A 15,277-nucleotide genomic window follows, 5' to 3' on the forward strand; every position below is an offset into this window, starting at 1 on the left:
TAAATTCGCTAGCGCAAGTTTAGCGCAAGATCCAAGTTGATACAGTGTTTCTAGTTCATTGCAGATAGGCCATGTGTAGCCAATGTGATTTATAGGATATTTATTTTTATCAGGATATTTTCTACCTGCATGCTGCAATGTTTTTATTTGTTGGCTTTATGTAGGCTATTTTTACATAGTTAGCAATATAAGTTACTTTTTAGGTTTGTATCATTTTTATTTAGATTTGGATAGAATTTTGATTAACCACATGACAATGATTTTGACATATGAAGATGTTATTATAAATTAAATGAAACTGTTTCACGAAAATGTGTATGAAAACCATAACTTGCACGCAGATCTGTAGAAATAGTAAGATAAATTGGCATTCCACATGAGAAAGGTTTCCGACTCCTCATGTAGCCTATTACCAGCAACTTCAGGAGAGTAATGGCAGAATCTGTGAAAGCCAGCAGAAGGAGAATAGTTGGGTCAGGTTAAGATTTTTCTTCTTCTGGTTATCTAGATCTCTAGCGCCCTCTTGAGGCATGAAACCGTAAGCTTAAAGCATCAGACAAGCTCAATGCATATATTGATTTTATTAAAACATGTATGTATGGAAAAATACATATTTAAACATTTCAAGCAATGATTGGTCGAAAGAACAGATGACATTCGGTTGACCAAGATTTCTTTTTAGACAGCCCTATCCTGGTGCCCTATTATTTGAAAATGATTGATTTTGATATTATGCTCAATTACGCATTGTTGAAGGCGCATGGTAGCGTTTGGGTTGTTAGTACAGTCTTTATCACGATAATGTAGATATAGACAAGCCTGTAGGAAAAGTCCATGTTTATGACTGTAGGCTTACATTCAGGGTCTAATTGAGTTTTTGCTGCAATAGCCCACATAATAGACACAGCATGCCAGGGGCCTATTCATTTTTTATTCAGAGTAAACAATGAACTAAGGAACTAAATGAAAAATATGGTGGTTATAGTATGGTCTAATAATGTGTGTAATATATGTCTTTTGGGATATAGTTATAATATGTTATTATATACAATGTGGTCCCGTGTGGCTCAGTTGGTAGAGCATGGCGCTTGCAATGCCAGGGTTGTGGGTTCAATTCCCACGGGGGGACCAGGGTTCAATTCCCACGGGGGGACCAGGATGAATTTGTATGAACTTTCCAATTTGTAAGTCGCTCTGGATAAGAGCGTCTGCTAAATGACTTAAATGTAAATGTAATACCAGTCAAAAGTTTGGACACCTACTCATTCAGGGGTTTTTCTTTATTTTTACTATTTTCTACATTGTATGATATGAACTATGAAATAACACATATGGAATCATGTAGTAACCAAAAAAGTGTTAAACAATTCAAAATATATTTTAGATTCTTCAAAGTAGCCACCCTTTGCCTTGATGACAGCTTTGCACACCCTTGGCATTCTCTCAATCAGCTTCACCTGGAATGCTTTTCCAACAGTCTTGAAGGAGTTTCCACATATGCTGAGCACTTGTTGGCTGCTTTTCCTTCACTCTGCGGTCCAACTCATCCCAAACCATCTCAATTGGGTTGAGATCAGGTGATTGTGGAGACCAGGTAATCTGATGCAGCACTCCATCACTCTCCTACTTGGTCAAATAGCCCTTACACAGACTGGAGGTGTGTTGGATCATTGTCCTGTTGAAAAACAAATGATAGTTCCACTAAGCGCAAACCAGATGGGATGGCATATCGCTGCAGAATGCTGTGGTAGCCATGCTGGTTAAGTGTGCCTTGAATTCAAAATAAATCACAGAAAGTGTCACCAGCAAAGCCCCCCCCCCCCCCCCCCCCCATCACACCTCCTCCTCCATGCTTCACGGTGGGAACCACACATGCGGAGATCATCCGTTCACCTACTCTGCGTGTCACAAAGACACAGCGGTTGGAACCAAAAATCTCAAATTTGGAATCATCAGACCAAGGGACAGATTTCCACCAGTCTAATGTCCATTGCTCGTGTTTCTTGGCCCAAGCAAGTCACTTCTTATTATTGGTGTCCTTTAGTAATAGTTTCTTTGCAACAATTTGACCATGAAGGCCTGATTCAAGTATTCTCCTCTAAACTGTTGATGTTGAGATGTATCTGTTACTTGAACTCTGTGAAGCATTTATTTGTGCTGCAATTTCTGAGGTTGGTAACTCTAATGACCTTATACTCTGCAGCAGAGGTAACTCTGGGTCTTTCTTTCCTGTGTCGGTCCTCATGAGAGCCAGTTTCATCATAGCGCTTGATGGTTTTTGCGACTGCACTTGAAGAAACTTGAAGCTAAGTAGTAACATTAACATGATGCCTTCTAATTGTAGTCGCTGTACTCATAACATACAGGAGAACGATCGCCTTACGGCGAGGATAGCTGTGCTGCGAGCCCAGCTTCAGACGCAATCGTTAGGCAAGGGTAATTTCAGTGTAGGAAAGGATGAAACAGCATCTGTGCCACCAGTAAGTACAGATAGTAGTATAAACCCCCTCGCACAGTCCCCGCAGCTGGACAACTTTCTCATGGCTTCTGGAGGAAAATGCTGTAGGAATGCTCAACCGGTGTAGCTCATTCAGCCGACAGAAACTTTCAACCGGTTCTCCCCATTAAGCAGCGAGTTGGAGTCAGAGGCCGAGCCTTCTCTGGTCTCTTCTCCTCCCGTTACGGGGTCTGAGACGCCGAAGCCTCCCACCATTAGCTCTGACAAATTGAAAACCTTAGTCATTGGCGACTCCATTACCCGCAGTATTAGACTTAAAACAAATCATCCAGCGATCATACACTGTTTACCAGGGGGCAGGGCTACCAACGTTAAGGCTAATCTGAAGATGGTGCTGGCTAAAGCTAAAACTGGCGAGTATAGAGCGTATAGGGATATTGTTATCCACGTCGGCACCAACGATGTTAGGATGAAACAGTCAGAGGTCACCAAGCGCAACATAGCTTCAGCGTGTAAATCAGCTAGAAAGATGTGTCGGCATTGAGTAATTATCTCTGGCCCCCTCCCAGTTAGGGGGAGTGATGAGCTCTACAGTAGAGTCTCACAACTCAATTGCTGGTTGAAAACAGTTTTTTTGCCCCTGCCAAAGGATAGAATTTGTAGATAATTGTCCATCTTTCTGGAACTCACCCACAAACAGTACCAAGCCTGGCCTGTTGAGGAGTGACGGACTCCATCCTAGCTGGAGGGGTGCTCGCATCTTATCTATGAACAAATACAGGGCTCTAACTCCCCTAGCTCCACAATGAAATAGGGTACAGGCCAGGCAGCAGGCTGTTAGCCAGCCTGCCAGCTTAGTGGAGTCTGCCACTAGCACAGTCAGTGTATTCAGCTCAGCTATCCCCGTTGAGACCATGTCTGTGCCTCGACCTAGGTTGGCCAAAACTAAACATGGCGGTGTTCGCCTTAGCAATCTCACTGGAATAAAGACCTCCTCCATTCCTGCCATTATTGAAAGAGATTGTGATACCTCACATCTCAAAATAGGGCTACTTAATGTTAGATCCCTCACTTCCAAGGCAGTTATAGTCAATGAACTATTCACTGATCATAATCTTGATGTGATTGGCCTGACTGAAACATGGCTTAAGCCTGATGAATTTACTGTGTTAAATGAGGCCTCACCTCCTGGTTACACTAGTGACCATATCCCCCGCGCATCCCGCAAAGGCGGAGGTGTTGCTAACATTTATGATAGCACATTTCAATTTGAGCTTCTAGTCATGAAATCTATGCAGCCTACTCAATGACTTTTTATAGGTACTGTTTACAGGCCTCCTGGGCCATATACAGCGTTCCTCACTGAGTTCCCTGAATTCCTATCGGACCTTGTAGTCATGGCAGATAATATTCTAATTTTTGGTGACTTTAATATTCACATGGAAAAGTCCACAGACCCACTCCAAAAGGCTTTCGGAGCCATCATTGACTCAGTGGGTTTTGTCCAACATGTCTCCGGACCTACTCACTGCCACAGTCATACTCTGGACCTAGCTTTGTCCCGTGGAATAAATGTTGTGGATCTTAATGTTTTTCCTCATAATCCTGGACTATCGGTCCACCATTTTATTATGTTTGCAATTGCAACAAATAATCTGCTCAGACCCCAACCAAGGATCATCAAAAGTCGTGTTATAAATTCTCTGACAACCCAAAGATTCCTAGATGCCCTTCCTGTCTCCCTCCGCCTACCCAAGGACGTCAGAGTACAAAAATCAGTTAACCAACTAACTGAAGAACTCAATTTAACCTTGCGCAATACCCTAGATGAAGTCGCACCCCTAAAAACAAAAAACATTTGCCATAAGAAACTAGCTCCCTGGTATACAGAAAATACCTCGCTCTGAAGCAAGCTTCCAGACAATTGGAACGGAAATGGCGCCACACCAAACTGGTAGTCTTCCGACTAGCTTGGAAAGACAGTACCGTGCAGTATCGAAGAGCCCTCACTGCTGCTCGATCATCCTATTTTCCAACTTAATTGAGGAAAATAAGAACAATCTAATATTTATTTTTGATACTGTTGCAAAGCTAACTAAAAAGCAGCATTCCTCAAGAGAGGATGGCTTTCACTTCAGCAGTGATATATTCATGAACTTATTTGAGGAAAAGATCATGATCATTAGAAAGCAAATTACGGACTCCTCTTTAAATCTACGTATTCTTCCAAAGCTCAGTTGTCCTGAGTCTGCATAACTCTGCCAGGACCTAGGATCAAGGGAGACACTCAAGTGTTTTAGTACTATATTTCTTGACACAATGATGAAAATAATCATGGCCTTTAAACCTTCAAGCTGCATACTGGACCCTATTCCAACTAAACTATTGAAAGAGCTGCTTCCTGTGCTTGGCCCTCCTATGTTGAACATAATAAACAGCTCTCTATCCACCGGATGTGTACCAAACTCACTAAAAGTGGCAGTAATAAAGCCTCTCTTGAAAAAGCCAAACCTTGACCTAGAAAATATAAAAAAAATATCGGCCTTCAAATCTCTCTCTATCAAATCTCCCATTCCTCTCAAACATTTTTGAAAAAGCTGTTGCGCAGCAACTCACTGCCTTCCTGAAAACAAAGAATGTAAACAAAATGCTTCAGTCTGGTTTTAGACCCCATCATAGCACTGAGACTGCACTTGTGAAGGTGGTAAATGACCTTTTAATGGCGTCAGACCGAGGCTCTGCGTCTGTCCTCATGCTCCTAGACCTTAGTGCTGCTTTTGATACCATCGATCACCACATTCTTTTGGAGAGATTGGAAACCGAAATTGGTCTACACGGACAAGTTCTGTCCTGGTTTAGATCTTATCTGTCGGAAAGATATCAGTTTGTCTCTGTGGATGGTTTGTCCTCTGACAAATCAACTGTAAATTTCGGTGTTCCTCAAGGTTTTGTTTTAGGACCACAATTGTTTTCACTATATATTTTACCTCTTGGTGATGTCATTCGGAAACATAATGTTAACTTTCACTGCTATGCGGATGACACACAGCTGTACATTTCGATGAAACATGGTGAAGCTCCAAAATTGCCCTTGCTGGAAGCCTGTGTTTCAGACATAAGGAAGTGGATGGCTGCAAATGTTCTACTTTTAAACTCGTAGAAAACAGAGATGCTTGTTCTAGGTCCCAAGAAACAAAGAGATCTTCTGTTGAATCGGACAATTAATCTTGATGGTTGTACAGTCGTCTCAAATAAAACTGTGAACAACCTCTGCGTTACTCTGGACCCTGATCTCTCTTTTGACAAACATATCAAGACTGTTTCAAGGACAGCTTTTTTCCATCTACGTAACATTGCAAAAATCAGAAACAGTCTGTCAAAAAATTATGCAGAAAAATTCATCCATGCTTTTTTTACTTCTAGGTTAGACTACTGCAATGCTCTACTTTCCGGCTACCCGGATAAAGCACTAAATAAACTTCAGTTAGTGCTAAACACGGCTGCTAGAATCTTGACTAGAACCCAAAAATTTGATCATATTACTCCAGTGCTAGCCTCTCTACACTTTCTTCCTGTTAAGGCAAGGGCTCATTTCAAGGTTTTACTGCTAACCTACAAAGCATTACATGGGCTTTCTCCTACCTAGCTTTCCAATTTGGTCCTGCCGTACATACCTACACGTACGTTACGGTCATAAGACGCAGGCCTCCTTATTGTCCCTAGAATTTCTAAGCAAACAGCTGGAGGCAGAGCTTTCTCCTATAGAGCTCCATTTTTATGGAATGGTCTGCCTACCCATGTGAGAGATGCAGACTCGATCTCAACCTTTAAGTCTTTATTGAAGACTCATCTCTTTAGTAGGTCCTATGATTGAGTGTAGTCTGGCCCAGGAGTGTGAAGGTGAACGGAAAGGCTCTGGAGCAACGAACCGCCCTTGCTGTCTCTGCCTGGCTGGTTCCGCTCTCTCCACTGGGATTCTCTGCCTGTAACCCTATTACAGGGGCTGAGTCACTGGCTCTCTGGTGCTTTTCCATGCCGTCCCTAGGAGGGGTGCGTCACTTGAGTGGGTTGAGTCACTGACGTGATCTTCCTGTCTGGGTTGGCGTCCCCCCTTGGGTTGTGCCGTGGCGGAGATCTTTGCTGGCTATACTCGGCTTTGTCCCAGGATGGTAAGTTGGTGGTTGAAGATATCCCTCTAGTGGTGTGGGGGCTGTGCTTTGGCAAAGTGGGTGGGGTTATATCCTGCCTGTTTGGCCCTGTCCGGGGGTATCATCGGATGGGGCCACAGTGTCTCCCGACCCCTCCTGTCTCAGCCTCCAGTATTTATGCTGCAGTAGTTTATGTGTCGGGGGGTTAGGGTCAGTCTGTTATATCTGGAGTATTTCTCCTTTCTTATCCGGTGTCCTGTGTGAATTTAAGTATGCTCTCTCTAATTCTCTCTCTCTCGCTTTCTCTCTCTCTTTCTTTCTTTCTTTCTCTCTTTCTTTCTTTCTCTCTCTCGGGGGACCTGAGCCTAGGACCATGCCTCAGGACTACCTGGCCTGATGACTCCTTGCTGTCCTCAGTCCACCTGGCCTTGCTGCTGCTCCAGTTTCAACTGTTCTGCCTGTGGCTATGGAACCCTGACCTGTTGACCGGACGTGCTATCTGTCCCAGACCTGCTGTTTTCAACTCTCTAGAGACAGCAGGAGCGGTAGAGATACTCTGAATGATCGGCTATGAAAAGCCAACTGACATTTACTCCTGAGGTGCTGACATGTTGCACCCTCGACATCCACTGTGATTATTATTATTTGACCCTGCTGGTCATCTATGAACATTTGAACATCTTGGCCATGTTCTGTTATAATCTCCATCCGGCACAGCCAGAAAAGGACTGGCTACCCCTCATAGCCTGGTTCCTCTCTAGGTTTCTTCCTAGGTTCTGGTGTTTTAAGGGAGTTTTTAGGGAGTTTTTCCTAGCCACAGTGCTTCTACACCTGCATTGCTTGCTGTTGGGGTTTTATGCTGGGTTTCTGTACAGCACTTTGAGATATCAGCTGATGTAAGAAGGGCTTTATAAATAAATTTGATTTGATTCAAAGTTCTTGAAATTTTGTGCATTGACTAACCTTCATGTCTTAAGTAATGATGGACTGTTGTTTTTCTTTGCTTATTTGAGCTATTCTTGCAATAATATGGACTTGGTCTTTTACCAAATAGGTCTGTCTTCTGTATACCACCCATACCTTGTCACAACACAACTGATTGGCTCAAACGCATTAAGAAGGAAAGAAATTCCACAAATTAACTTTTAACGGGGAACACTTGCATTCCAGGTGACTACCTCATGAAGCTGGTTGAGAGAGTGCCAAGAGTGTACAAAGCTGTTATCAAAGGCAAAGGGTGGCTTATTTGATGAATCTAAAATCTAAAATATATTTTGATTTGTTTAACACTTCTTTGGTTAATAATTGATTCCACATGTGTTATTTCATAGTTTTGATGTCTTCACTATTATTCTACAATGTAGAAAATATTACAAATAAAGAAAAACCCTTGAATGAGTATCTGTGTCCAAACTTTTGACTGGTACTGTAGGTAACAGGAGCTTGCAGGTCACCAGTCCACCCCTGTGGGCAATGAATTAGATAATTTTCATGGTTTCTGCTGTCCCTCTCATATTTGATAGCTGGCAACAGGCTGGTTTTCTGTACAGTACTTTGACAGTAGTGCTTATCTTACTGTCTTGTTTGTCAACTGGGATTGAATCTCCAGGAATGTGCTGTATGTTTACTTATTATCTCATGTGAAGAACTCTCATATCCTCTTATTGAGGAAAGATGGGTTGTGACCTGACCAGAAAAAACTCTGGGCAAGAGTAAGGCTAGGCTATATCTATAACCTGACAAGAGCAAATTACTGGCCCTAGGCCACCTACATCTGATATGCATCCTCATTATCAGGCAGAGCCATGATGATGCATTAGGTAATATGCTATGATGTAGAATAAAATAGTGTGTGTGTGTGTGTGTGTGTGTCCATAATCTTAAAAATACCTAACAGAAACAGAATTGCAAGATTTAATGGACATTGATCTGGGTTTGGAAACATTCAAGGAGCGGGACACAAACCCGGACCCTTATAAGAAATCCTGCTACGCCCTCCGACAAACTATCAAACAGGCAAAGCTTCAACACTGGACTAAGATTGAATCCTAATTCACCGGTTCTGACGCTCATCGGATATGGCAGGGCTTGCAAACTATCACGGATTACAAAGGGAAACCCAGCCGCGAGCTTCCCAGTGACGCAGCCTACCACAGGAGCTAAATGCCTTTTATGCTAGCTTTGAAGCAATCAACACTGAACCATGCGTGAGACCATCAGCTGTTCCGGACGACTGTGTGATCATGCTCTTCATAGCCAATGTGAGTAAGACTTTTAAACAGGTTAACATTCACAGGACGCGTACTCAGTGTGTCTTCACTTATATTTTCAACCTCTCCCTGACCCAGTCTGTAGTACCTACATATTTTAAGCAGGCCACCATAGTCCCTTTGCCCAAGAACACCAGGATAACCTGTCTAAATGACTATTTACACTCACATCCGTAGCCATGCAATGCTTTGAATGTCTGGTCACGACTCACATCAACACCCTGGACCCACTTCAATTCGCATACCACCCCAAAAAGTTAACAGATGACGCAATCTCTATTGCAATCCACACTGGCCTTTACCACTTGGACAAAATTAACACCTATGTGAGAATGCTGTTCATTGACTACAGCTCAGCGTTCAACAACATAGTGCCCTCCATGCTCATCTCTGAGCTAAGGACCCTGGGACTGAACACCTCCCTCTGCAACTGGATCCTGGACTTCCTGATGGGCCGCCCCCAGGTGGGGAGGGTAGGCAACAACACATCCGCCAAGCTAGTGAACTTCTGCACAACTCCAACACCATCCTTAAGTTTTCAGAAAACATTATGGTGGTAGGCCTGATCATTGACGATGATGAGAAAGTGTATAAGGATGAAGTCAGTGTGGTGCCAGGACAACAACCTCTCCCTCAACATCAGCAGGACAAAGGTGCTGATCGTTGACTACAGGAAACGGAGGGCCGAGCACACCCCCATTCACATCGACAGGGCTGTAGTGGAGCGGGTTGAGAGCTTCAAGTTTGCCGGTGTCCACATCACTAAGGATCTATCATGGTCCAAACACACCAACACATGACAATGCCTCTTCCCCCTCAGGAGGCTGAAAAGATTTGGTATGGGCACTCCCATGGGATCTTCAAAAAGTTCTACAGCTGCACCACTGAGAGCATCTTGACAGGCTGCATCACTGCTTGGTATGGCAACTGCTTGGCATCCGACTGCAAGGCGCTACAGAGGGTTCTGCGTGCGGCCCAATACATCACTGGGGGCAAGCTCCCTGCCATTCAGGACCTCTATACCAGGCAGTGTCAGAGGAAGGCCCTAAAAATGGTCAAAGACTCCAGCCACCCAAGTCATAGTGTTCTCTCTGCTACCACATGGCAAGCGGTACCGATGCACCAAGTCTGGAACCAACAGGACCCTAAACAGCTTCTATCCCCAAGTCATAAGATTTGTAAATAGTTAGATAAATAGTTAACCAAATAGCTACCCGGACTATCAGCATTGACCCTTTTGCCCGAATCTTTTTGACTCATCACATACGCTGCTGCTACTGTTTACTATCTGTCCCTTTATTCCTAGTTATATGTACCGTGCATTTGGAAAGTATTCAGACCCCTTCCCTTTTTCCACATTTGTTATGTTACAGCCTTACTCTAAAATTGTTGAAATTCATTTTTCTCTCATCAATCTACACACAATACCCCATAATGCCAAATCGAAACAGGTTTTTAGAAATTTTAGCAAATGTATTTTATTGAACCTTTATTTAACTAGGCAAGTCAGTTAAGAACAAATTCTTATTTACAATGACGGCCTACACCGGCCAAACCCGGATGACACTGGGCCAATTGTGCGCCGCCCTATGAGACTCCCAATCACGGCCGGTTGTGATACAGCCTGGATTCGAACCAGGGTGTCTTTAGTGACGCCTCTAGCACTGAGATGCAGTGCCTTGGACCGCTGCGCCACTAATTAAGGTAGTTAGCCACAGCTATAAGATCAGAATACATAAAGGTTACACAAAATATCTCACCCTGCTGATTGAGCCTGTCAACCAATATTTGTTTGCTCCAGTGCTTGACTTGGGAAGGAGCTCACTGGAACTGAGTACCAGTACCTAAAATGTTCGACTGCTTCAGTTCCTGCACCTCCGATAAAATATTGGTTTAAAACTATTGCAGAGTTCCTGCACCTAAATATAAACAGTACTGGCACACAAAATGAGTACCGGCACCAATTTCAGTTCACGTCAAGCACTGGTTTGCTCAATAGAACCAAGCTTACAAATGCATGCCATATCAGTGTTTATTGGTCAGTGCAACCCTCTTGCAAGACTAAAAAGATAGGCCCATAATAACACATACTGTATATAATTGGATCATTCCCTCTCTATTGTAGTTTCTTCATCCCCCTCACTTCCTCTCATACCCAAGGATTATCATCTCATATCCAATTTGATATAATGAACCATGTAAATCATTATGTTTATGTCATTTATGCGGTTAAAATATCCAGATTTTCATCATTCCCATCATAACAACCTATTATTTTACTGTCAATGGTAATGTGATGACGTTGGTTCAAAGATGATGGGAGGATGGAGAAAACAGACAGACCAACCACTAGGAAAAGAGAATGGGTGTTAAAACCTCGCGAGAATATTAGTATAATGGAAGAGTAGGCACACTGCAAGTTTGGAGTTGCAAGAAAAGACATCTCCAAAAAGTAACAACAACAAAAGATGTCCGGACGGTCAGGTCGCGCGGAGACACGAAGTCGTGCTAAAGATGATATTAAAAAGGTGCTGGCAGCAATTGAAAAGGTGCGTAAATGGTAAGTAAAACCGCGGGGATTACGTAAATGAAATGTAAACATCTGCAACGCCACACATCAAACTTCACTCGTAAAATATTGGAAGGGTTGGTGAGTGATTGAAACAACAGCCAATAGAGAGACTGGGCTGCCGAAGCCCGGTAATGCTATGGGCGGAACTAACGGAATTTTTCACAATCTGTCAAAATGGCTACACTTGTAGATATGTTGTTACAATATTACGCATTCTGATATAACTGTGACTCACATTGAACATATCCATCGTCCATCTGAGCAGTTTCCCTTGGCGACTTTCAGGAATATTTGGCAGAAAATGCACTTGCACATATAAATAAAATGATATCACACACAGGCTATTTACATAGCCTAGCCCTATGCATAGCCACCAGTAAATGAGCCAACGCCAGCAGAATCTTTGGTTCATGCTTTTGATTACTGAATGTAGTAAATCTATTCTCTGTTCTGTTACATTTCATTTTCAGGGAGAAGAAGTGGGTAACAGTGGGAGACACATCCCTACGAATATTCAAGTGGGTGCCTGTGACAGGCACTAAACCGGTATGTTATCTTATAATGCTGCGTCTGGCCATTATATGGTTCATGAATTTAATGGGTTTGTGTATGGAACTACGCTGGCTCTATTTTACTCTCTCTCAGGTATACCGGAGCAAATCCATAACTGGAGAGGTTCGAGGTCTAAAAGATGTGGTGTTGGAAAACTCCAGCTCTACCTTGGATTTCCAAGGTGACTGACTACAAGCAGCACTGTATTTGGAGCAGGTTTTAGAGCACTGCAATACTCTATATAACAGGGTTTGGGGCAATTCTGTGGAAATTCACTCAATGCATATTAAAACAATTTTACATACTTTTAAAATGTAATTTCAATTTACCTCCTGAATTGAAAATGATATTGATCTGAAACCGTTCAAGACTGCTCCTGTTCTCTTCAAAACAGATGAATGCAGCAACCAGAGTTTCCTGTCTGATGTCTATCAGCCCAAAATGGACAGCAGCAGCTCCAGCTCCCAGCATGCCAGTGAGGCAGTCAGTCCTCTTCCCCACACCACAACCCTCCGCACGACCGAAGACGCTCAACCACCCATGCTGGGCCAGGAGAGTGTGGACGGTACAGTTGGCCTAGCATACTACACCATCACACTGTACCCATGTAGGGCGAGGAGCTTTTCCAGACTCTGTAACCTGACTAGGAAAAACTCTGGGCCCTAGCTATTATGTCACTCATGTAACATGAGGTATACTCTATTGGCTATATTACAGTTAATATCTCAATGCCTTTTAAGTGTTTCACTCAGTCTATCACTCTATATGCAGAACCATCCCAGCCAGCACATGAAGTTGCTGATGAGCCTCCAACATTGATCAAAGAGGACCTGGTTTTGCCCCTTGGTGTCCGAGTAAAAGCTCCATGCACAGAGGTTAGTTTTTATCTATATTAATAAAGGATATTACCTTTTTTATTTTCCTGCAATTTTTATTATTGATAACGGCTTCAGCTCTTAATAATAACATGAAAGAAATCACCATAGTCAATTCATTTAAATACCAATATTTCTAACAGGAAGAAGAGGGATCAGGAGCCCCTCCACTGAAGAAAGTTTGCACTGAAAAAAAGGCTGTACTGAGATAACTAGTTGATTGGATGGACATGCATGCATCCCATGCACTTGTTTTATTGAAGGCTTCAAATGGGACATACGAATAACTGCCAAAATAATAGAAACACTTGAGTAAATGAGGGATACAAAGTATATTGAAAGCAGGTGCTTCCATACAGGTGTGGTTCCTGAGTTAATTAAGCAATTAACATCTCATCATGCTTAGTGTCATGTATAAAAATGCTGGGGCAGGCCATTATGGCTACCATGGAAATGCCCCTATGGTACTGTATGACAATACCAAATGATGCAATTTCTTGTGGCAGAATGGAGTCGCCACCCTCCGATAGAGTTCCAGACACTTGTGGTATCTGTGCCAAGGTGCATTGAAGCTGTTCTGGCTCGTGGTTGCCCAACGCCCTATTAAGACACTTTATGTTGGTGGTTACTTCATTTTGGCAGTTATTTGTAGATAAATGATTATAAAATATGCATTTCTGTTAATCAAGTTATTACAAATGGAATACATTTAAAAAGAACGTTGAAGTTATTGTTTTAACAGTTTTAAGTTGTTTTTTAAAATACAATTTGACTTTCTCTGCTTTGAAATGGAATCTTAAGCCGTTTAATGCGTTGCACTGTACATAAAGTCGTGCTCACAGAAAGTGCCTATTGCTCTGAAATATACACTATTTATTTTCTGTCAGGCAAGTGTCTCATATATTATGCTATTTGTATAAATTGCACAGATATAAATAATTATGGCCCCTATTCAATCAAATCAGTTTGTTAATCCTGAGGGATGAAGTGGAGCACATCTTAATTCATGTTCGGTTGAGTTTCTTTTGTTTCACACTGTTAGTGCTGTTATGTTAAATATATTTATCCAAGCAGCACAGGAAGTATGAGGGGAAACTTATTACGGTCACTGGATTTGATTGAATATGGGCTGAAGTTTTTAAAATCATTTTTTACGTTTGTACTTTGCTTTGCAAATAAGATTAGAAAACTGTTTGTCATGTCTATCCTTTGTGATATACTTTATCTTGCTTGTTCAATTTTCATAGGGCATTGAAAGTGAATGGTGAACGAGGTTGAAAGGTAGTTAAAGACCTTGGTGTAAATACACTTGTAGTGTAATTCAGAGAATGTTTCTTATGGTCAGGTGGGTCATGCTCTCAAGTGCTTATTTTTGTGCTGCAAAAGTGATGCACATGCTGGAATATACGCTGCTCCATAGTAAAATATGGTTGTAGATATTGTGTTTTCTGTTTGCAGTGTTTTGCATCTTTTGACTCCCATACTCTCAAATAATTGGCCAAAATATTTTTCACCATATAGGATGACCACTTGACCTGGTTGTATTTTATCAACACTGTTTCATGGAAATTATTGGATTGCAAATCCATGGCCTTGAGCCCTCAATCTGTACATAGAAGGGTTGGGACGTGACTGACCATAAGTCTCCAGACTTAGCACTGTGGGTTTTTAACAAGTCCATGAAATTGACACCTGATAGAGATTATATAATTATTCTTGGTTGAATGTTAAAATCCATGGGAAGTAAGTAACTCCTATCACTGTAGGAAATTTAATTTCAGTATAAATTCTTGTGAAAATGTGATTTTAGTGTTTTTGTTATTTGTAAAGAATACTCTTTTCCTGTCATACTAAACATTTTCATGGGAAATATTCCATTGCTTGTTATTGAATGTAAGGGATAGTTCACTCAATAAAACAAAGTGGATTATAGGGGAATAAGGTGACTTTTCAAAATTGTAATGCATAGAATGTCTTCAGACAGGGATACTGAATCTAAATGCAACGGGACATTATGTCAAAAAATCTTTTCTCTTTCTAGAAGGGGCCCAACAATGTCAATATATTTGACAATTATGGAGGTGACCAGCCCACCCAAGCAATAGAGCAGTGGTTCCCAACCTTTTCGGTTACTGTACCATCAAATTAATTTTGCTCTGCCAGGAGTACCCCTGAAGTACCCCCACATGTGTATTTTACCAGTAGGCCTATGGTCTCATGAGTCTTCTCAAGTACCCCCTGTGGAAAGGCCAGGTACCCCCAGAGGTCCTAGTCTCCTGGTTGGGAACCACTGCCATAGAGCCCCACAGCGAATGCATCATAAAACCTAGCGGTCAAACGGAAATATTTCCCAAACCTTTTTTTTCACCATTCATTTTTCCCATAGGGCATTTTAGAACCAC

At 42.1% G+C, this 15,277-nt stretch overlaps 1 protein-coding gene across 1 annotated transcript; it reads left to right on the forward strand.

The window, feature by feature from the left end:
* Positions 1 to 11,251: 11,251 nt before the first annotated feature.
* Positions 11,252 to 14,807, forward strand: LOC129822067 (B-cell CLL/lymphoma 7 protein family member B-B-like). Its single transcript, XM_055879951.1, has 6 exons — positions 11,252 to 11,436; positions 11,919 to 11,994; positions 12,094 to 12,181; positions 12,395 to 12,565; positions 12,772 to 12,875; positions 13,019 to 14,807. Exons 1-6 carry the CDS (start codon positions 11,345 to 11,347, stop codon positions 13,085 to 13,087), a joined length of 600 nt encoding a protein of 199 aa, XP_055735926.1. The 5' UTR covers positions 11,252 to 11,344; the 3' UTR covers positions 13,088 to 14,807.
* Positions 14,808 to 15,277: the final 470 nt, after the last annotated feature.

The sequence above is a fragment of the Salvelinus fontinalis genome, chromosome 24 (genome assembly GCF_029448725.1).
Source record: "Salvelinus fontinalis isolate EN_2023a chromosome 24, ASM2944872v1, whole genome shotgun sequence".
Classification (NCBI taxonomy): domain Eukaryota; kingdom Metazoa; phylum Chordata; class Actinopteri; order Salmoniformes; family Salmonidae; genus Salvelinus; species Salvelinus fontinalis.